General features: G+C 56.2%; 1 protein-coding gene across 1 annotated transcript; it reads left to right on the forward strand.

Moving 5' to 3' along the window:
- The first annotated feature begins 641 nt into the window (after positions 1-641).
- On the forward strand, positions 642-18,695 carry LINGO1 (leucine rich repeat and Ig domain containing 1). Its single transcript, XM_032468887.1, is given in 3 exon segments — positions 642-1,283; positions 15,808-16,431; positions 16,433-18,695. Coding segments are annotated over 3 exon segments (1,869 nt in total). The 5' UTR covers positions 642-1,277; the 3' UTR covers positions 17,672-18,695.
- Positions 18,696-22,009: the final 3,314 nt, after the last annotated feature.

The raw sequence follows: 22,009 nt of genomic DNA on the forward strand, positions 1-22,009 counted from the left end.
CTGGAGCCTCCCTCTCTACCTGCCTTGCTCCAAGGCCGCCAGGATGTGGGCCCTTCAGGGATTCGCACACAATTCTGAGAAGAGGGACAAGGCGTAGAACCGAGGCTCTCGGCCTGACCCTTCCCACGCCGTCCTCCAAACAACCCTTGCCGGTGGGGAGCCTTGCCCGTTCACATGCGTGTGCCGGTCCACATGGCAGCGTACAATGACCCCAGTTAACACGTGTGAACACATTCACGCGCTCACATGCACACACATGAGGCCACACGCGAGGGTGCGCACATCTCCGAGAGTACCGCAGGCCGGACTCTGCGGGGCCGGGCTGGCCCGGGACTCGGAGGGGCGCGGCTGTGTGCTGGGCTGGAGCACTGGGGCGCCGGCTCCCGCGCAAGGTTGGTGCAGCCCTAGCCCGCGCCGCCTTGCCAGTTTCGCTGCCCCATCCGCGCAGGGTGGTGGTTGGGGCGCTCCTCGCTCTCCGCCCCCTTCGCTGAAAGAAGCCGAGTCCCCCACCTCACTTCCCCCCTCCCTCGGTTTTGCGGCCGCGCCTTCTCCTCCCCCTCCCGGCTCCCGCCGCTCTCTCGCTCGCTCGCTCCCTCCCTCCCTCCCTCGGTCCCTCCTCCCTCCCTGGCTCGCTCCTCGCTCCTCGCGCTCCCTCCCTGCGCCGCGGCAGAGCGCGGAGCCCGGGCGGGAGCCGGCGCGGGAGCCGGAGCGGGCGGCCGGCGACAGCGCAGGAGGCGGCGGGTCCCGGTCCCGGCCTCGGAGCGCGCGGAGTCCCCACCCGCGCCGCTCCGGCCCCTCTCCCGACGCGGGGCTCCGAGCAGCATGCGCAGCCGCTGCCCGCCGGCCTCAGCCCTGGCCCCGACCCCGCTGCGGAGCGCGCCCGGCCTCGACCCCGGCCCCAGCGGCAGAGGTGGTGGCGGCGGCGGCGGCGGCGGCGGCGGCGGCGGCTCCAGGCCGGCCCGGGGCGCAGAACCAGGCTTGTGGTGCCCGCGTCGCGCGTCCTGAGCGCGCCCGCCCCTCCGCCCGCCGGAGCCGCGGCCTCCAGCCTCCCTACTCCCTGGCCCTTGCCCCGGCCCCGGCTCCGGCTTGGCTCCCGCCTTCGTGGGGCAGACAGACGGACAGCTAGCCCCGCGAGGGCGCGCGGACTGCCGGGCGGAGGTGTTGGACGAGAAGGAGGAGAAGGAGGAGACGGAGGAGGGGGCTGGGCAGGGGCTGGGGCCCGGCGGGGGAGACATGCGATTGGTGACCGAGCGGAGCGGACGGACGGCGCGCCCGAGATGCAGGTGAGCCCGGCGGCCGCGGCCCAGCCCCGAGTGGGCAGCCCCACGGCTAGCGCCCCTGGGGGCCGCCGTCGGCCCGGGCTGCGCCCTCCTGGGGCAGCGGGGCACCCCAGCGCCACCCAGATCCGCTTTTGGGTCACAGATCTGACTCCCCTCAAACCTCAGAACTGAGGACTCCTCCTTTCCCGTTCCTCCCACCCCTACAAATACCAGGTAGGCTAGCTGAGACCCCGCAGCTGTGGAGGGGTCCCAGTCCTGCTGGTCCTCCGTACCTCCTCCCATTCTGAGGCAGCCCTAGCAGCACCAGGCACTCCCAAGCGGGTGGACGCAGATCGGGGACCAGGTTTATCCACAGGCACCAGGCTGGGCGCCACCTTGCTCCCCTAACAAGGAGCAACCCCTTTCCAGCTCCTGCCCAGTGAGGAGAAGGCGAGGGGAACTGGGGGGCCTAGGAGAATGGAGGAGAGGGAGTTAGGGTTGAGGAGGACCCCGGAACCCTTTGGGGGCCTCCCCTTTGTCTTCAGCCCTGGCTTCTCACTTCCTCCTGCCCCACTTTTCATTCTGAAGCAGAGCTGGTGGGAGGTGGGAACCAGCTGAGAACAAGGGGCCTTCTTCTTGGCCCCCTACCTCTGCAATGTGGGCTATGGGCATCCTGCTCCCCCAGGCACCTCCAGGTGGATCCCACTTTGAGGAGAGGTGGGGCCAGTCCCAGTGGGCTGTCCCTTCCTGTGTCTTGCGCAGGGTCCCAGCCCAGCTCTGTCCAGCCCTGGTTGTGCCGGCATCAGCATCTCCTCTTTGTTCTCAGAGGTCCTGGGGTTGGGGTTGGGGAGAAGGGGCATCTGGGAGAATGGCAGTGCAGGAAGCCCTAAGGTGGGGGCAGTACCATCTGGGCAAGCCCCTTCCCTGCCAGCTCAGTCCTCCCCTGCTTGGCTTGGGCAGACGGAGGGTGCGCAGCCCAGCCTGGTCCATGACTCCAGCTCAGCCCTGCTGATCATTATGCCAGTGGCTCCAGCACTGGTGCCTCCTATGCCCAGGGAGCAATGAGCCGGGGCATCCAGGCAGCAGAGAGCCTGGGGCTTCCCCACGTCCTGCAAGGAATGCTGTGAGGGAAGAGAGGGTTAGCTGCTCCCAGACCCTTTGTCCTTGTGTGGGCAGGGAGGGGCTCAGAGTCCTCACACCTCCGGGAAGAAGCCAGCACCTGGTCTGCTGGGACAGCTTGTCTGCCCTTCCTGCTTTCTCCCCATGGCCTGAGGCAGGAGGGAGGGGCTGAGGTGGCAGAGGGGAGAGGCCAGGAACTCTTCAGAACCCAGATGGGGGCTCCCGGCAACACCCAGCTGCCCCTCCTGGAAGACAGCTTAGCAAAGGTGAGGGTGGGCCCCCTCTGGTATTATTGTTGGCTCCGCCCCCTCCACCCCTACCAATTTAAGAGTGAGGTGGCCTTGGCTAGGGCTTGGTCAAGGCTGTAGTGCTCCCTGGTGCCTGGAGTTAGAGTGGGTCCTGAATCCAAGGGGCCAGGTTTGGGGGGATGGGTAGGTGCTGAGGACAATGGAGAGACCACTCTATGCCTTGCAGTAGTCCTCTTTGGTCCTAGGGTCAGCTCCTCCATGCCCTGAGCATCCATTTGTCCTATGCTAGATACTGTTTTCTAAAATCCAGAATTCCAAGGAGACACTGAAAAGAAGGGAAAAAAAGTCTTGTGAGGGTGGGTCCTTGTTCAGCGTAAAGCTAGACAGGATCCCTGGTACCAGTGACGGCTCATCTGGGGCTACTCTCCGAGTGCCACCAGAACAAATGGGGAGAGGATCGTGATTGGGTCTGGGGGACGGGGGAATGCGTTCCTGTTGAGAAATGAGACAGTGTCAGGTGGAGGGTTGAGGAGGTGGGTCCTGTGCGGCTAGGGAAGCGCCAGCAAGGGGAGGCTGCAGGTGGTAGTTGTCTCAGAGACAGCCTTTGTTTTGCTGGCCGGGGTCTCTTGGTCTGGCTGTCCTGTGTGTAGTGCTCTGTGGAAGGATGGGGGCCGTCCAGCCTCAGGGTTCCCCCTCCTGATGGTCATCCACTGATGGCTGCCTGTTCTGTTCCCAGCAATCCCTCTACATGTCCCCCCATCACCTGGCTTGGTTCAGCGTTCCTACCCAGATGGTCTCCTCCTCTTCTCCTGGCCCCTCCTGTAGGAAGCCTCCCTGACTCCTCCACATCACTGACCCTCCAGGCACCCACAGCATAGAATCACACAGGTTTGCATCTAATATTGTACCAGCCAATTCATTCATGCATTTGTTCTACACATCCTGGCTGAGCTGCTTGCTCTGCTCTGGGCTAGGCCTTTCCATGGCTCCCATGGATTACCTTGAACATTCAGGGCAATCCGTACCCATCCCCTGTGCTCTCCTGCCTGGCCCCTGGGATAGGGAAGACACTGGGAGGCACCAGGGAGCAGTGGCAAGAACTACCTGGGGGAGACATAGTGTCTTCAGCCTATAAGGCGTCAAGGATGCCCCAGGCAGGGGTTAGGGAGAGCCAAGCCAGGGTATTCAGTAGCACACTCAGGCACTCAGAGAAGGATGAGATTTGTTCCTGGGGGCTGAGGCAGTCAGGGGTCCTCCAGGGAAGGAGAGAGACTGGGTATCTCTTGAAGGAGTAGAAGACTTGGCAGAGACACAGAAAGCAAGATTCCAGAATCAGGGACTGTTCTTTGTAGAAAGAGTGTGGAAAGGCAAGTTCACTTCCAAATGCATTTAAGACATGCTGACCTTTGTTTATATGTTGAATGAATGAATTAATATCCTTGGACCAGTAGAGCTGTGCTGACAACAGTCTCTTCCTCATGTGTGTTCAGTTCCTTCAGTGTCATTTTATAGTGAAGTTGTTGAGTATGGTCCTTGGAGCCAGATGCCTGGGCTCAAATCTCAGCTCTTCTGACTTTGGGCAAGTTACTTAATCTCTTGGGCCTCTATCTCCTTATCCATAAAGTGAGGATGATAAACAGCTGTTACGAAGACTGTGTATTAATATATGCAAAGCGATTAGAACAGTGCCTGGCACATAGTAAGCTCTTAAGAACTGCTAGCTACTCATATTGGTATCAGTGATATGCTCTCAGTCTCAGCTTTATTGATGGTACAGAGGTTTGCTTTTATAAGCTGAGAAAACTGAAAGAGAGATGGAATGACTTGCCCAAAGTCCCCAGCTTACAAGCCTTCTTCCTGACTTCTGGTCCAGGGCTCTTACTCACTGATCCAGGCATGGCTTGTTAATTAATTAATCAATCAATATATTTAGTATTATTACTACTACTAGACTAATATAATGAACACCCTGACCCTACTCCCTGGCCTGAACACTAGCACTTTAATAACAATATACATCTTCCCATGTGTTTCTTTTCACCCATCCCTTGATAACCTTAATAACTCCTCTAAATTATCTATTTAGCATTTCATTGCCTTTTTAAAATCTTGAATTTTAATATAGAGAATTGTTCTGTTTTAGTTATTTTTGAACTTTGTTAAAAAGGAACATGAAACTGTATAGAGTCCTCTGGAATTTGTCTTTTTTCTTCAGCATGATATTCCTAAGTTTCATCTGTATTGTTGCAAATAATGGTAGATGTAGTTCATTCATTTTCACTGATGCGTGATGTTCTGTTGTTTGAACATAACATGGTGTATTTATTCTTCTATTGAGGGGACATTTGGGTTGTTTCCCTTTTTGCTCTTAAAAACACTGCTGCAGTAAACCTTCTTGTCCCCTCCCCTGAGATGACATGCAGAGCATCTCTGGGGGCACACAGCTAAGAGCAGAATTGCTGGACTGTAGGTCATGCTCATGTTCAGCTTTACTAGAAAATGTGCCATGGTGTTTTCCAAATGGGACCATTTGTGCTTTCCTATTGAAGTATCCCCATTACTCCCAACCCCTACCAACACTCAGTATGTGCAGACATCTTGGTTTTTACTGACTGAATGAGTGTAAAATGGTCTTGATTTGCATTCCTGGAATTCAAGGTTTCTGGCGTTTGAAATGGGGGTTGAGATAGGCAGCAGCCCATGTGTAAGGGATGCTCACTAAGCAGTCATCCTCTTTATGCCTCAGGCGTTGGGATGCTGTCAGTACAAACCCCTGAGCTCAGGGGTGGGCAATAGCAGTCAGGGAGGAAGGACTCCCTGGGAAAGTGGGAATAAAGAAAGATCACGGAGAGCTTAGGTCCCTGCACATTTAGAGCCAAAGGATCCCTAGTGGTTCTGTGTTCACCTGCAGGATGGGCAGCAGGTGGTCCTAGCATGGGAGGCGGAGGGAGCCTGTGTTTCATTATTTTAATAATGCATAGCCCCCTGATAAGCCCCGTCTCTATACCCTGGCACCTGGCCTGGAGCTGGGCCTTGGTGAGTGCTTGGTGAGAGCCTGGTGACCCGGGGAATGAATACTGATGAGCAAATGTATGTTTGTTCCTCCTTCATTCTCACCTCATCCTCCCTGACTGCCTTTGCACACAGTGAGTGAGGGATGGCTGAACAAGGTGGCTCCTGGGCATTCACAGGTGAGGCCCTCAAGCCCCTGCCTCCTCTCAGGGGCTGAGAAACCCAGTGCTGGCAAGCTAATTTGGAGCAGTTCCCTCTGCCAGCCTGGTGCACCAACAGTTGATTCCACAGCACTTTCCCTGCCTGGGCCTGGGCCCCTGGAGCTGGGCCCCTGGAGCTGGGTAGAGACGAGCGATGGGGCTGGTGGAATAATTATGCCTATTTCATGTGACACCCAAATTGATTGCCACCAGGGTGACATTACCAGGGCATTGTTCCTCGTCTCCAATCTCTTATTACATGTTATTAGGGTGTGTGGTGTGTGTGTTTTTCTATTTTTTCCCATTTTGGGGAATTAATCTCTCTCTGCGACCTCCTCTGCTTCCCTCTGCAGAGAACCTCCTCGTGGCTCTGGGAGGGGCTGGGGGCCCGGCCAGCATGCTTCCTCTGCCTGGCCCAGCGCAGGGCTGCAGATGCAGTTGGGGTCTGGCCTGTCAGGCCCCTTCTCTTGGGTGCACGATGTGGGTATCTTAGAGCTGAGAGGGGCTGCTGAGGTGTGGACTCCAGCAGAGGAGTCCTCCTCCAATGTCCCTGATTCATGGTCTCTGCTTACATACCTCTCATGACAGCCTGCTCACTCACTATCTGCCAAGGCACGTCTTCCATCCTGAGCCTTCTGATCTTTTGTTTGATTCCTCACACTGAGTTCAATGGGCCTCCCCTATGACTCTGCCCATGGTCTTGGCTCCGCCCTGTGGTGCTCCTCCAAGGGGACCGGCTGCTTGCCCAGGACCTTTTGCACCTTCTGCCTTGGGACGCCCCTTAGAGATTTGCAGAGATGCCACCACCCTCCCAAGTCTGGGCTTTAACGAATAGGCAGCCAGGTGATGGCATGAGTTGTGCCTGAGCATAACACACCCCTTATATGTGTCTGACCAGAGGGGCTCATCACCTCTTGATACTGAGCTTAGGACATATACCAGTTTGGGAAAATGGGTTTTGGCAAGAGGCTGGCCAAGATTCAATTGAGCAGAGAGGGCTTTGAACGGTCGGTGCCAGGAGAAGGGCAAGTGTTTTTATTTATAGTTTGCCTGTCCATGTTATAAATAACTCACTACTGGACCTTGGTTTGTGATATATTGGGGATTGTTTTTAAGTCTTTTCCCCTTTTTGAGGCAGAAATAACCTAAACCTTTACCCGTCCCTACTCTGGCCACACCATGAATCAAAAGGCTATATTACCCTCGCATGATGTTGGAGAGAGAAGGTGGCTGCAGTAAGGAGGCCAGGGTTCTTCCCAGGCCCTAACCCTGAGATGGTGTGTGGCCTCGGACAAGTCCCTGATGCTCTTGGCCTCAGTTTCCTCATCCGCTTGATGGTCTCAATTATTGTGCCTCTGGAGCTAGACAAACTCAGTGACCTTTGGCAGGTGAATTAATGGCTTGGAGCCTCAGTTTCCTCATCAGTAAAGTGGGGCTAATGGTACTTCCCTCACAGGGTATTGGGGGAGGGTTGCAGAATGTGGTCATTTTGCAAAGCATTTAATATATGTGTTCCATATAAATGTCTCTTCCCTTCCCTCTCCTTGAATTCTCTGCCCCCCAGCCCAGTGAGGGTGGTATAAAGCCTGCCTTTCTGTTTTCTAAATGAGGAGTTCAGGGTCCAGAGATATAAAGCCACTTGCTCAAGATCATCTGCTCAGCAAGCAGCCCTTGAACCTGAATCAGAGAGAGGCAGTATATGGGAGTAGTCAGGACAACCTGTGGTCTAACTGCCTCAGACCTAATCCCAGCTCTGCCACTTACCGCTGTGTGATTCAGGGCAAGCTGCATTACCTCTCTGTGCCCCAATTCTCTAACCTGTAAAATGGGGATAACAGTACCAACCTAATAGGATTGTTGTGAAGATTAAACAGGATCCTGTTTGAGTTCATATCATACTAGCTGTGTGACCTTGGGCAAGCTGCAGAACCTTTTTATTCTTCTGTCTTTTCCATCTGCAAATGGGGATAGGAACAGGACCTACCTCAACAGGTTGTGGTGAAATTAAACTAATTTTTATAGGTAAAGTGCTTAGAGTAATGCCTGGCACACCAAAGGCCCTCTGTAAGGGTTTTTCCAATCATCATCATCATCATTCTATTTATTAGGCCTCTGGCCTTCAAATCCCATACTACTTCCACCACTCCCTTCAGCTCTCCTCTCCACACCCTGGGTTTCTGAGGCTGGGACCTCCCCCCTTTCCCAAGCTCAAGGCTTGTGACCTTCCCAAGTGGGGACTGGCTGGTTTCCAGGCCTCCAAAGCCTGAGATGGGCCAGTCTGAGCTGTTCCCAAGGTAGAGGAGCCTGAGGACTGGAGCACTGGGAAAGGACCCCAGGTGCTCCAGGAAGATGCGTAGGGCTGGTGGGAGATGAGGCAGGGCCACTCCCAAGGGGCCCTGGCCTGGGTGGTGGGTGGGGCCAGAGGCCTGTGGGGATACTTTCCTGCCCCTGAGGGCCTGGGTTGGCGTCTCAGACCCAGAGAGAAATGGGAAGAGAGGTACTGGGTTGTAGGAGCTGCATTTTCCTTCAGCCCTGTCAGGTGGCTGCATGGGTGTTTGCCTGCCCTTCCTCAGTTCTGGGACAGCTCCACTCCAGGTCCGGGCTCTATTCACTCGGGCAGGACCAGCACAGACAACAGGAGGCTTCCCAGAATCAGTGGCTCCCTTCTGCCCCCCTCAGGCTGGATCCTAGCTTCCCAACTGGTCTCTTACCTCAGAACAATCCTATGGAGGAGCGGATGGGGTCCAGGGTGGTCCAGGACTCACCTGGGGTCACACAGCAGGGCCAGGTGCCCTGGCTGGAGCCCAGGCTTGGGACCTGTGAGCCCAGTGCCCTTTACCCAGCCAGAAGCCGCCCCCTCCAGGCCCTGCCCCAGCCCTGCCCCTCCCCACTGAGCAGGCTGCTGTTGGAGGCAGAGCCTATATATAGAAGCCTTTAAACACTAAGACGCTTTGACAATTAAAATTCATAATTTATCCCGCAAATGGCCTGGGGCTGCGGGCTGGCCGGAAGGCTGGCAGCTCCTGAGATCTGCTATGCTCCATGGGCAGGGCCGTGGGGTGGGCAGGGGCATTCCTCCCTCAGGTGCAGGGGACCGGCTGCTTGCCCAGGGCCACACAGAGGCAGCTGCCCTCGCCACTTCGTGCCCAGGCAGCACCCTCCAGCCTGGTCATGGCTGAGAGGCCAGGTGAGCACCTTTGGGAGAGGATTGAGTTTCCAAGTGCACCTAAGAGATGGGGCTGACGGCACTGGGCCAGGGAAGGCAGGGAGTGGCTGTGGCAGGGGGAGGGATAGCAGGCGGGCGCGCGCGCGCGCACACACACACACACACACACACACACACACACACACACACACACACACACACACACACACACACACACACACACACACACACACACACACACACACACACACACACACACACACACACACACACACACACACACACACACACACACACACACACCCTGGGGGCCCAGCAGCCCTTTGCCAGACCAAGAGCAAGAGGAAAATAAAGAATTATACACAACAAAGGACATGACCTCAATTTTCTTTCAGGCTGATTTTTCTCTCCCTGTTGGGAGGGCGTTGCTGAAGAAGGGGAAGGGGAGGGGAGAGGGCAGGCAGCCCAGCCCAGGAGACAGACGGACACTGCCCGGCTGCCTGCCCACAGGCCACACTGTCAGTCTGGATTTCTCCTGCCAGAGCTCAGCCTGGATGCTAACCCCTCCTCTCAGGGTTCCCTTTGCCCCCACACCCCCTCCCCGTGTGCCAGGAGGCAGCCCCTGCCCTCCCCCTGGGCTCTCAGCACAGCCCTGCCGGATTAGCCTGGCCAGGGAAGACCAAGTTTCCCCCATTAGCAGCTCACACCTTAAGCCATTATCAGCCATTCACACCTCAGCAGGGATTAGCCTGGAAAGCCAGAATGGTGTGTCTTTAAAAGGAGTCCAGGGACCCGGGTCGGGATTTGGGGTAGGAGAGAAGCAATTAGGAGGCCCTGGATGCTCTCAAATGTTCCAGGCCACCAGTCAGCTCCACCCTGCACACCTCTGCCGGCACCATTCTCTTGGCTGAAAGTGCTGCCCCTCCCTCCCCTGACTTGGCCAGTGGAAATGTATCTGCAGCTCAGCCTGAGCCCACATGACGCCTCCTCCTCCTCCTTCCTGAAGCCTCTATAAAGAGCCTAGACTAGGCTTCAAGGGCTGTTCTTGGGAGCTGTCCCAGCAGCTGTTTGTAGGGATTCTGCTCTTTGAAGCTGGGCCTGGCGGTGCTGAGCTATGTCAGCCCCAGCCCTGCACTGGGGGCTCTTGATATGGGGGACACAGACGGCGAGGCAGGAGAAGCTCCAACAGAGGGACGTAGGGAGAGAGGTCAACACAGCAGCAGTGCTTGGCAGCGGGCTGCCAGAGATCCAGGGGGATCGACAGGAGGTGGGCCCTTCTTCCTGGGAGCTTACAAAGAGCTGCTTGATAAGAGACCCTTGAGCTAGATTCTTCAGGCAGGGTGGGAGATCTCCAGGCATGACAGATGGTTGACTCTCACTGTGGGAGAAAGGGCCTGGGCTGGAGTGACCATGGGGGGCTTTCTAGACAGGCCTCACTTCCCCCCTACTTCCCCCTTCTTCCAGCCACGTGGCCAGGTGCACTTACCACAAACGCACTTTATCATTCATGAAATAGATCCATTTGCTCTGTGCCCTGGAGCTGAAGGCAAAGAAGAGACTTCAGACAGGCAGGGACCTGGGGACAGGGCAAGTCACAAGGAATCTAGACCTTCCCTTGCCTCCAATCTTTAATGACCCAGCACAAGTCCGTTCACCTTTCTGAGTAATCAGTCCACCTGAAGGTGTGGTGGTGGGGAGAGGATGCGCTAACAGGCCCAGGACTCCAGACAAGCAGTAGGACAGGGCCATGGAGCTGAGCAGGGCCCGAGGCAGACTCTCTGAAGCTCTCCGCCCCCTTCCCAGCTCTGCCATCCCTCCTCCCTCCCTCCTGCTGCAGACCCAGCCTTAGGAATGTAGGGTGTCAGGACAAGAGGAGACCGTGCATACCTGCCTCATTTCTCAGTGAGGAAGCAGCCCGGCACGGCACCGTTGCCCCAGTCACACAGCCAGGCTGTTAACCCAGAGGGCCCTGGGCCCCGGCGATGGCAGCGGGCTCCTCTGTGCCAGGGATCTCATGCCTGTGTGTGCTGGGGATCCCTGCAGTCCCTGAGGAACACTGAGTGGGAACACCATGAAATATTGATACTGTAAACCTAAAATAACTAAAACTTCCATCCTGCATTGCAGCTGACCCCAAATTAGGAAAGATTTTAGCATAGACAGTGGCAGCAGGCACAAGAGAATGGTATGGTGGAAAAACACTGAAAAAATTCAGTGTGTTCAACATACTGTTTTCTGACAGTTTGTCAGATTTGGAGGGGAAGGGTAACTACATTTAGCTACCTAAGGACTGGTGCCTTCCCTCAGCCCTGGGGGCCTTACCCTAGCAATGCCCTGACACACCCACCCCTCCTCTGGCTCTGAACTGGCCTGTGTGTCTGAAAGAAGTCCTGCTTCACCCGGGTGGCTCTTGAGGCAGGCAGCCTGACCAGGAGGAACAGAGCTCTGCTGCCTCCTAGCTTTGTAGCCCAGGCCTAAAGGCAAATAAATTCCCTTTTGGAGGCCTTCATTTTTCTCATCTGTAAAATGGGTAAGAAATACATCTTTTTGAATGCTGGATGAGAGTTTCTAAGACAGTGAATAAAGCCTAGAGCCTGGCCTGTACCAGGTGGTCTGTGGATGCTGGTCCCACCCCTTCTCTAGGTGCAGGTGTCTGACCAGCTTGTAGGGGCCAGGCTGGGTGCATGGGAGAGGCACTCTCCTGCTCTCAGGGACCTCCAGATGCTGCCTTAGGAGATAGATGGACTCCTGACTTCCCTCGGGGGTTCTCCAAATCCACCCATGGGTGATCCATGCCTCTTCTGTCTCCACCAGTTGCCCTCTCCAACCCTGAACCTCAGGGGAAACAGCCCTAATGTGAGGCCCCCAACTGCAGTTATCAACCTCAAAAAGATCCTTCTAGTCCCTGTAAAATTGCAATTTGGGGTCTGAGCCCCTACTCCTCTTCATCCTCTAAGCCAGTTTGAAGCATGTTGACATTCCAGCTGGAGAGAATCCAGTTTCTCCTAGAACCAGCCCTGCACTGCACAGTGGGAGGAAGGGCAGAGAGGGCAGGCATCCTCGGGGTCACACAGTGGAGTGGCTGGTGTGGGGATCGAGTGAGCCAGGCCATATTTGTCCCCGGCTGCGAGTGAGGGTGTGATGGTGGTAGATAGCTCTCTGCAGTGCAAGTCTGATGACTCGGCTGCCCCTACTGCTCTGGGTTGGGAAGACTCAGGCTACTGTTGGCTCCGTGCCTTGTGGCCCGGGCACAGCTCTCCTCTGCCTGCCCACCTGCTGGCCTTCAATGTTTATTTCCTTTGTATTTATTGGTCCAGTTTTTAAACTCTTGCCCTTGTGGGAAGCCCTTCAGGGGGCAAGGATCCAAAATAAAAACACTGATTAAAATGCATAAAACACTTCTTAGCCATTGCGGAGTAACCAGCAGGAATAACAATGCCAGGATGGTGAGAGTAACACGTTGCTCAGTCAGCAGTTTTGGTGACCACACCTCATGACATGGCCCTGCCAGCATCCCTAGATCACAGGGACCCCACAGGGGTGTTAGACCAGGAGACTAGGCCCAGCATGCTGTGCCAGCTTGGGGAGTCATCTTAGCCCCTCTAGGTCTCAATTTCCTCACCTTTCAGGACAGTCACATGTAAAAGGTGAAGGATGAGGCAGTTTGGAGGATGTGCCCTTCTGGAGCTTTCCTGGTCCCATGTAATATGGCCCATTGCTCTGCGGGTCTAACTGCTAGGCCTGCCACATAGGGCAATGCCGACCAGCTTTTCCATCAATGTATTTGAATTTTCCAGGTCTCTCTTTGCTCAGTGGGCCTGCTCCATCAGAGTGGCTTTAATTCCTGCAAAAACTCTCATGCACATACACTTCCTTTCAAAGAACACCCGATGGAGTCTTTTCTTGATCTGAGGCTGCAGACACACCATTTGCCCTCAGGCACCTCACTCTCCAGCAGGTGAGACAAATGCACCCATGAGGGTTTGACCCAAGATTAAACATACGACACAGGAGAGGAGCCAAGTGCTGAGGCTTTGGAGTATATTTCCCTCTTTGCTCAGGTCACTAGGAAGCTCACACCTTTAATCATTATACAGGGTTCTGTGGCATTCTTTCTTGACTGGCTTGCCTTCTTTAGCTTTATCTTCTTATCATCTTGGAACAGAATTTTTCTGTCCATTGGCTCAAATCACTTTTAGAATGAGGTGCTATACATCAGGTACATAATGTCACTACTAATAAATGCAAGGTAATTCAGAGTTGTCAAGAGATTATTTCTGACTGAGTAGATCAAGGATGGCTTCATGGAGGAGGTGGCCTTTGGGAGTAGATATCCACAAAGGCTGCTGGAGCACTAAAGCTATGAGAGATCTCCAAAAGGAGATGGCTTAGAGGCAGGAATGAGGTGGGAATCCCTGGGTGGCTTCACTGTGGGGAATTGGGGGGGAGGAGGGAGACGGGTAGGTTGAGACAAGAAGGTGGAGTCTTTGAATGCCAGATTCTTGTCTGTATGTGGGGCTTACCAACATCTCAAGGTAGCCTGTGCCCTCGCTATCCCCTTTCTCATTCCTTAGCACCCTCTCAGCAGCCCCCACCCCACCTGCCAGCCCAGCCTTGAGCTGGGTGCTAAAAGTCCTATTTACCTTTCAGGTCCCCAGGCTCACACCCACACCAGCCCCAGCTGCCGGCCCAATTACTTATTGATCTCCTGTCAGGATGTTTGCTTTTCTGGTGGGTCACTGGAGCGTGTGCAACTGTAGAAAATGGCCTGTTAGGGATGGGGTGGGGGAAGCCACACCACAGAAGAGTCTGGAGAGAGGATGAGAGGGCCTGAGGGGAGGGGGGTGGATAAAGCCATTGGGAATAACAAAGCCTTGCAGATTCCATAACATGTCAGTGACACCAGAAGCCCTCTCTGGTTAATCAGTCACTTAGTCAATCAACAACCTGCGAGCACCTGTAAGTCCTGGGAGACCGCTGGAGCATTGGAAATTATGTGGTGTCATTGAAGTCTGACAGCCCAGAGCCCTGGTCTCAAATCCACCCTCTCTACTGGCTGGGTGTCCTTTGGCAGCCACAAGCTCTCCAAGCCCCAGTTGCCTTAAGGATTGACATGTGGATGATAAGGTCTGTAGCCTTGAAAGTGGAGGCTATGTGCAGCTGTGGGGAGGAGCTGGGAGGAGTGGGAGAAGGGCCTGAGCTGGAGCAGAGAGGTGGGACCCTCCCAGCCTGGGCATCCCTTTTCTGCAGTGAGCCTCCCGTCGGGGCCATGAGTGTGGGGTATGTGGACAGCAGCAGAGTCCCAAGGGTGCCATGCTGTGTGGGATGCATCTTCACCCAACCTGGCAGTAGAAAGGCTGCATCTTGGCCCCCAGAGACCATCTGATCCAGCCTCTGGAGTTTGGAGGAGTCCAGACTAGTCCTCCCAGCCCCCACCAACCCTGCTGGGCTAGTTTCCCATGGGGCAGAACAGTGCTAGGGGAGAGAAGGGCAGTCTGGGCACAAGTGGGAGCAGGTAGTAGAGGGTAATGGCAGGGCTAGCTCCTGCACACCCCTTGGTCACACCACCTGCAGCCTGTAACCAAGCTGGGCCCCTCTCCGGTCACCATCTCCCTAGTCATCGCCACCCGAGGCCTGCATGTTCCTCAGGGCCCAGCTTCACCAAGCCTCATTTCCTGCGTGCCACGACGTGGACTGGCACGTCCAGGGCTGCCTGTGCCTCCCTGGGCTGTGGGAGTCTGACTGCTCCCATCAGATCAGCAGCCAGGAGGAGGGTGATTGGAATCCAGAGAGACAGATTGATGAAGCCTGCAGGGTCTTTGGAGCGGAGCACAATTCCTACTGGGGACGAGAAAAACTTCTCAAAGCAGGGCATACTAAATTAGGCCTTGAAGATGGGGTTTCAACAGGCAGGGACAGGGACATTCTAGGAGGAAAAACAGCAGGACCCTGAGCTCAGGAGCCTGGGTGGGTCACCGTGGGGACCCAGAGGAAGGGCAGAGTTGGAGAGATTCCACAGGGAGGCATCAGGGCTGGGTACTGGCTTTCTGGGTGGGGGGTAACCCCTACTGATCCAGAAACCCCACTGGGGAGCATATTTGTGGACACTGCAGGAACCATTGGGTGTGCTGATTGCCCAGGATTCTTGGCCTTAGAGTACAGTGCAGTGTTGATAGGGAGGGGGCCACTGTGTCTGCGCCAGGGGATGCTCAGGCTGAAGGCTGAGAAGGTGGGCCCCAGCAGCCTCAAAAGCCCTTGCCTGGCAAGCTGGGTCCCAGATGTGCTCGTCTGCTGGCTGTTCCTAGAAGCCTCAGGCTTTGAGCCCCTTTGATCCCCTCTGTGAGCCCTGAGGGCAGCTCAGCAGGTCTGGCTTTATCTCTGATGAGCACCAGGGGAAGCTGAGGTTCAGGGTGCCAGGTGGGGTGCGGGGTGCATGCCTGGAGTCACACTGTAAAATATGAAATAGAGAGGAGATGGATGCAGCCTGGGGTGTCAGTACCAGGCTCATCTGAAGTGATCCCACCCCTTCCAGGAGCCCCCTGAATCCCATGGATTGCTGAGGACTCTGGGCAGCGCTGGGGCAAGGATGAGGCAGCATAGGGTAGCAGGAGGCTCTCTGGCTTGGGCATCTGGATCTTACTGTGGGGTCCCAGGCAGGTGCTCTGTGACACTCTGGGCCCCTGCCTCCCTCTCTCTGTCAGGGACATCCTGACGGGGCAGGAGGACACAAGGGCACAGAGGGCTCGGGTGGGGTCCAGCAAACATATCCTCTAATGGCCCCCTCTGTCCTGTGCTTGACCCAGCTGCAGGTGAGCGAGAGGATGCTGGCGGGGGGCGCGAGGAGCATGCCCAGCCCCCTCCTGGCCTGCTGGCAGCCCATCCTCCTGCTGGTGCTGGGCTCGGTGCTGTCAGGCTCGGCCACGGGCTGCCCGCCCCGCTGCGAGTGCTCCGCCCAGGACCGCGCCGTCCTCTGCCACCGCAAGCGCTTCGTGGCGGTGCCGGAGGGCATCCCCACCGAGACCCGCCTGCTGGACCTGGGCAAGAACCGCATCAAGACGCTCAACCAGGACGAGTTTGCCAGCTTCCCACACCTGGAGGAGCTGGAGCTCAACGAGAACATCGTGAGCGCCGTGGAGCCTGGCGCCTTCAACAACCTCTTCAACCTCCGGACGCTGGGGCTCCGCAGCAACCGCCTGAAGCTCATCCCCCTGGGCGTCTTCACTGGCCTCAGTAACCTGACCAAGCTGGACATCAGCGAGAACAAGATCGTCATCCTGCTGGACTACATGTTCCAGGACCTGTACAACCTCAAGTCGCTGGAGGTCGGCGACAACGACCTCGTCTACATCTCCCACCGAGCCTTCAGCGGCCTCAACAGCCTGGAGCAGCTGACGCTGGAGAAATGCAACTTGACCTCCATCCCCACCTGAGGCGCTGTCCCACCTGCACGGCCTCATTGTCCTGCGGCTCCGGCACCTCAACATCAACGCCATCCGGGACTATTCCTTCAAGAGGCTGTACCGGCTCAAGGTCTTGGAGATCTCCCACTGGCCCTACTTGGACACCATGACTCCCAACTGTCTCTACGGACTCAACCTGACGTCCCTGTCCATCACGCACTGCAACCTGACCGCCGTGCCCTACCTGGCCGTGCGCCACCTGGTCTATCTCCGCTTCCTCAACCTCTCCTACAACCCCATCAGCACCATTGAGGGCTCCATGTTGCATGAGCTGCTAAGGCTGCAGGAGATCCAGCTGGTGGGTGGGCAGCTGGCCGTGGTGGAGCCCTATGCCTTCCGCGGCCTCAACTACCTGCGCGTGCTCAATGTCTCTGGCAACCAGCTGACCACACTGGAGGAGTCTGCCTTCCACTCGGTGGGCAACCTGGAGACACTCATCCTGGACTCCAACCCGCTAGCCTGTGACTGCCGGCTCCTGTGGGTGTTCCGGCGCCGCTGGCGGCTCAACTTCAACCGGCAGCAGCCCACGTGCGCCACGCCCGAGTTCGTCCAGGGCAAGGAGTTCAAGGACTTCCCCGACGTGCTCCTGCCCAACTACTTCACCTGCCGCCGCGCTCGCATCCGGGACCGCAAGGCCCAACAGGTGTTTGTGGACGAGGGCCACACGGTGCAGTTCGTGTGCCGCGCGGATGGCGACCCGCCGCCAGCCATCCTCTGGCTCTCGCCGCGCAAGCACCTGGTCTCAGCCAAGAGCAATGGGCGGCTCACGGTCTTCCCCGATGGCACGCTGGAGGTGCGCTACGCCCAGGTACAGGACAACGGCACGTACCTGTGCATTGCGGCCAACGCGGGCGGCAACGACTCCATGCCCGCCCACCTGCATGTGCGCAGCTACTCGCCCGACTGGCCCCATCAACCCAACAAGACCTTCGCCTTCATCTCCAACCAGCCGGGCGAGGGAGAGGCCAACAGCACTCGCGCCACCGTGCCTTTCCCCTTTGACATCAAGACCCTCATCATTGCCACCACCATGGGCTTCATCTCCTTCCTGGGCGTCGTCCTCTTCTGTCTGGTGCTGCTGTTTCTCTGGAGCCGGGGCAAGGGCAACACGAAGCACAACATTGAGATTGAGTATGTGCCCCGCAAGTCGGACGCAGGCATCAGCTCTGCGGACGCACCCCGCAAGTTCAACATGAAGATGATATGAGGCCGGGGCGGGGGGCAGGGACCCCCGGGCGTGCCAGGCAGGGGAAGGGGTCTGGCCACCGTCCACTGGCTCCCCAGTCCTTCCCACCTCCTCTCTGCCCCTCTACACACACTCTTTTTCTCCCTCGTACCCTGTCTCCTGCTGCCCGCGCCAGCCCTCACCGCCTGCCCTCTTTCTACCAGGACCTCAGAAGTCCAGGCTTGGGGACCCCACCTGCACAGGGGCACACACTGACAGACTGGAGTTGGAAGCTGATGAACCAACATGCAGCACAGTCAATAATTCAATTTAAAAAAAAGTTACAAACTTCCTCTGTAACTTGGGTTTCAATAATTATGGATTTTTATGAAAACTTGAAATAATAAAAAGAGAAAAAAAACTATTTCCTATAGCTAGTTGGAATGCAAACTTTTGACGTCCTGATTGCTCCAGGGCCCTCTTCCAACTCAATTTCTTGTTTTTCTCTTCCTCCTCCTCCTCTTCCTCTTCCTCCTTTCTCTTCTCTTCCCCTGTGGGGAGGGATCACTCAGGAAATCAGGGAAGGAGGTTCCAGCCCCACTCGCCTGCCCACCCAGCCAGGGCAGGCGCCAGAGCAGGCTGGGTGGTGGGTCTAGGCCCAGCTCTGGGCTGGCCGTCTGCAGGGAGCGGGTGGAGGGGACTGGGCTGCCCAGTGTGGGTGAGGGCCTCTCTGCCGAGCTGCCAGGCAGCACTACTGCCCGGGGGTGGGGCCTGGCTCGAGTGTGGCTGAGACTCTGGACAGAGGCTGGGGTCCTCCTGGAGGACAGCACAGTCAGTGGAGAGAGCCAGGGACCGAGGCCTAACTCCAGATCCAGCTCTGCTGCTGACTTGCTATGTGGCCTCGAATAGGTCATTGGCCCTCTCTGGGCCTCAGTCTCTGTATCTGTATAAGTGGAAACGTTACTCCCCGCCCTGCCTACCTCACAGGGCTGTTGTGAGGAATTGATGAGATGATGTATGTGAAACACTTTGTAACCTGTAAAGCGCTGTGCACACGTGTGGGTGACTGTTCTCATTATGGTCATTATTATCTCACTGTGTGGGGCAGGGCTTCTGAAGGGATTTCCATGGGGTCAGGTTTGGGGGCATGCCAGGGGAGGGCTGCCTCCAGAGCCTTCCAGAGGCTTCCCCCAGGACAGCTGCCCAATGGTGACCACAGGCGTTGACTGAATGGACAGGGCTCTTGACCCACAGGGGAATCCTGAGTCCCATGACAGCATCACTTCTACTGCCTCTGGTGTGGGGTCCCCCCAGGCAGAAGCCCCTTGCAGCTTTGACCTGGACCTATGTAGGGATTGAGAACACCAGCTCTCTCCAAGCCTTCTCTCCACAAGTACTTATCAAGTGCCTACTGTATACCACTTCCCATGTAGAGTCCCCCAGTCTTTGCAGTCTCTGAGGCTGGGGGAGGCAGTTCTGGGGCTGCTCTTAGGACTGCCTAGCCCCAGGTCACCGACCCCAGCCTTGCCCCATCTCCCACCACGCCTTCCTCTGAGCCTACCCTGGGCTCTGAAGGGTTCTGGGTTTGGGACTGGGATCCACCTGCATATGAACTGATCAGGAGATTCAGAAGTGGCCCTGCTCATTCATATCAAACCTAGACGCTCCAAACTCAACCCTGAAAAGAGATGCTCTGAGTGACAGAAGTTTAAAGAGCCAGACAGGTCACCTTGTAACTTTCCTGAATCCTTAGACTCAAGAAGCTGGGCAGTAGCTCAGCCAGCAGACCATGAGCTCATAGCCCCACCTCTGTCGGATGGGGCAGGGCACCCAGCTTCATCCTTCCAAGCGTCCTCTTTCTCCTCAAGGACTACTTAGATTCAGCCCCACGGTGGGCCCAGGGCAAGCCTGCTGCCCATTAACCCTCAGGCCAGGGGAGAACCCAGCAATGCGGGAGCCCAAGGGCACAGGCTTAGTTGAACTTGGAGAGCCGGGAGCAGTATCCCTCAGCAACAAAAACTTCCAGAACGCAGCTCCTCCAGCCAGGGCTCCTCCTGGGGCTCACACCTCCCACCCAAACTGGCATGAACTAGGTAGCTGCACCTTCTAAACCAAGCCTCTGGTGGGACAGCAGAGTGAGCATAACCTGACATGGAGTTGGCACTCACTCACTCACTCATTCATTCATTCATTCAATTTACAGATGTACCCGAGAGCCTACTCTGCCCCCGGCTCCCGGCTGATGCAGTCTGTGTACACTTGCCCACATCTTCCAACCACCAGCCCAGACTGTACCTGGTTCTGGGGAAGCCTCAAGCCCTCTGGACTGTGATTTTATCGCTGGGAAGAAACAGGATCCTTTCCCTGTAGGATCCTAGAATATTGGCATGGAAACAGTTGTCAGTACCTGGGGGACAGCCTAGAATGGTGATGATAAGGAGCTGACGTTGGAGGTGGGGTCTGAGTGTGAGGTCCTGTTCTAGCACTTACTAGCTGTTTGGGGTTGTTAAGCCCGCTGAACCGTGGTCTTCTCATCTGTAACATGATAATCTTATGACATTTGGTCGTTAGGAGGTTAAATGAGGGAGAGTAGTAGTGCTGGTGTAGTGCCTGGCACTCTGTAAATCCTCTACCAGTGGTGGTGATAATTACTGTCAGGTCCAACTCTGGTGCAGAGCCAGGACCAGAGAGGGTTGTAGCTTAGCCAAAGTCACGTAGTTTCTAAGTGATAGGACCAGGGCCTGGAGTTTCCAGACTCCTAGAGCCACAGACTTCTAAGCCTTGCTCAGGGTTTCTCAGGGCCAGGCCTGGGGACCCACCCCCTGCATCTGGCAGGAGACAGCTTTGGGGAGCTCAGGGGCAGGAAGAGGAATCCTTGGACATGGGGGCAGCCTGTATGCAACAAGAGGCCAGTGGTATCACTTGAGGCTTTAAGAACCCAATTAGCCTGTTCATCTCCTGGATGCTTTGATGGGTACTGTCCTCATGCAGAAGGCAGCCCATGGGATTGTTACTTAACTCCTCCGGGATGCTAGGGTCCCTGGGGCTTAATGAAGTTCTGGTAAGAGCAGGGGGCTCAGAGGGCCAATATCTTCCTGGCTACTGGGAGGGAACTGGACCCCTGGGAAACTCAGGACACAAGAAAATTGTGAAGTTGTGTTCAAATGGGGGAGAAAGTCAGTTCACATGGGTGTGAGTACCCCGGGTCAGGGGGCTGGGTTGCCCAAGGAAAGGAGCCTGGGCACTGGGAAGAACTCAGGCTGTGAGCTAAGTAGCCGAGGTTTTAATGCTGCCCCTTCCTAACTGTGGGACCTTCATGTGTAGGAGAGTAATGAACTCACCTGCTAAGAATCCTGGCCGATTTAAGGGGGAAGAGCCTGAAAAGGCAGGCTGGAGAGGTTACTTTCTCCAAGGTCTGACAGCCTCTGACAGAGAAAGAGAAGGAACAGATACCACTCCCCCAACCGCAGCACTCTCCCTGGCACATACCAGCCAGGAACCTGAACTCAGAGGTGGTCTGAAGGCCAAAGCCTTCTTTCCTTCCTGGTCTGCCCACATTCCACATAGCCCAGTCGGCCTCACACCCAGTGGGGTTGTGGAGTCAAGATGTCCTGCCATGTCAAGCCCTATAGGGAGCTGGCTGCTCTGGTCCCCTTTCTGCCTGGGTCCTGGGGACCCAAGCTACCGGGGAAAAGTAAGATTCTGAATTCTGAGAGTTTAGCCTGCTTTCCAGGAGACCAAGATCAGCGGCAGCCTCCAGGCCTGTTCCTCCAGAGGTCAGCATACCTTAAATAGAAAGGGTGACAAGACTGGGAGCCTACCCTGGGCAAGCAAGTGGACTTGGCCAAAGATAGCATCCAGCAGGGTGAGTATTAGAGGGAGCAGCAAGCAACATGACCCCCCACCCCCCCAGGTTTATCCCTCACAAGTGTGACTCTGAGGCTCAGAGAGGGGAAGTAACCTGCCTAGAGTCACATAGAAGAGTACAGAGTGGTAGATGGGGCATGGACTTTGGAGTCAGGCAGACTTTGATTCAAACACCATCTCAGGTGTGGCACCTGTTTGGTGTACAACAGTGACTATTGTTATTAGCATGTTATCATCATGGACAGGCAGAGAAGTGGTGGTTGAACTCAGGAACTGTGTGGGGAACACAATGGAGCTCCCAAAGAGCTGGAACTCCAATAGGGTTGGGGGTAGAAACCAAACCCAGTCATACCCTCTGATTTGCCACTGAAGAGCTTGGGGCTGTGTGAGGAGGATGGGAGCAGATTCCGGGTCTTCACGCATGTCTGCCCAGGATGGAGAGAGTGGCCATGCCTGGAGCCCTGGAGGACAAGACCACAACCTGTGGATGTTTGTGGGGATGGAGGTCAAAGG

The sequence above is a fragment of the Camelus ferus genome, chromosome 27 (assembly GCF_009834535.1).
Source record: "Camelus ferus isolate YT-003-E chromosome 27, BCGSAC_Cfer_1.0, whole genome shotgun sequence".
In the NCBI taxonomy this organism is placed as follows: Eukaryota; Metazoa; Chordata; class Mammalia; order Artiodactyla; family Camelidae; genus Camelus; species Camelus ferus.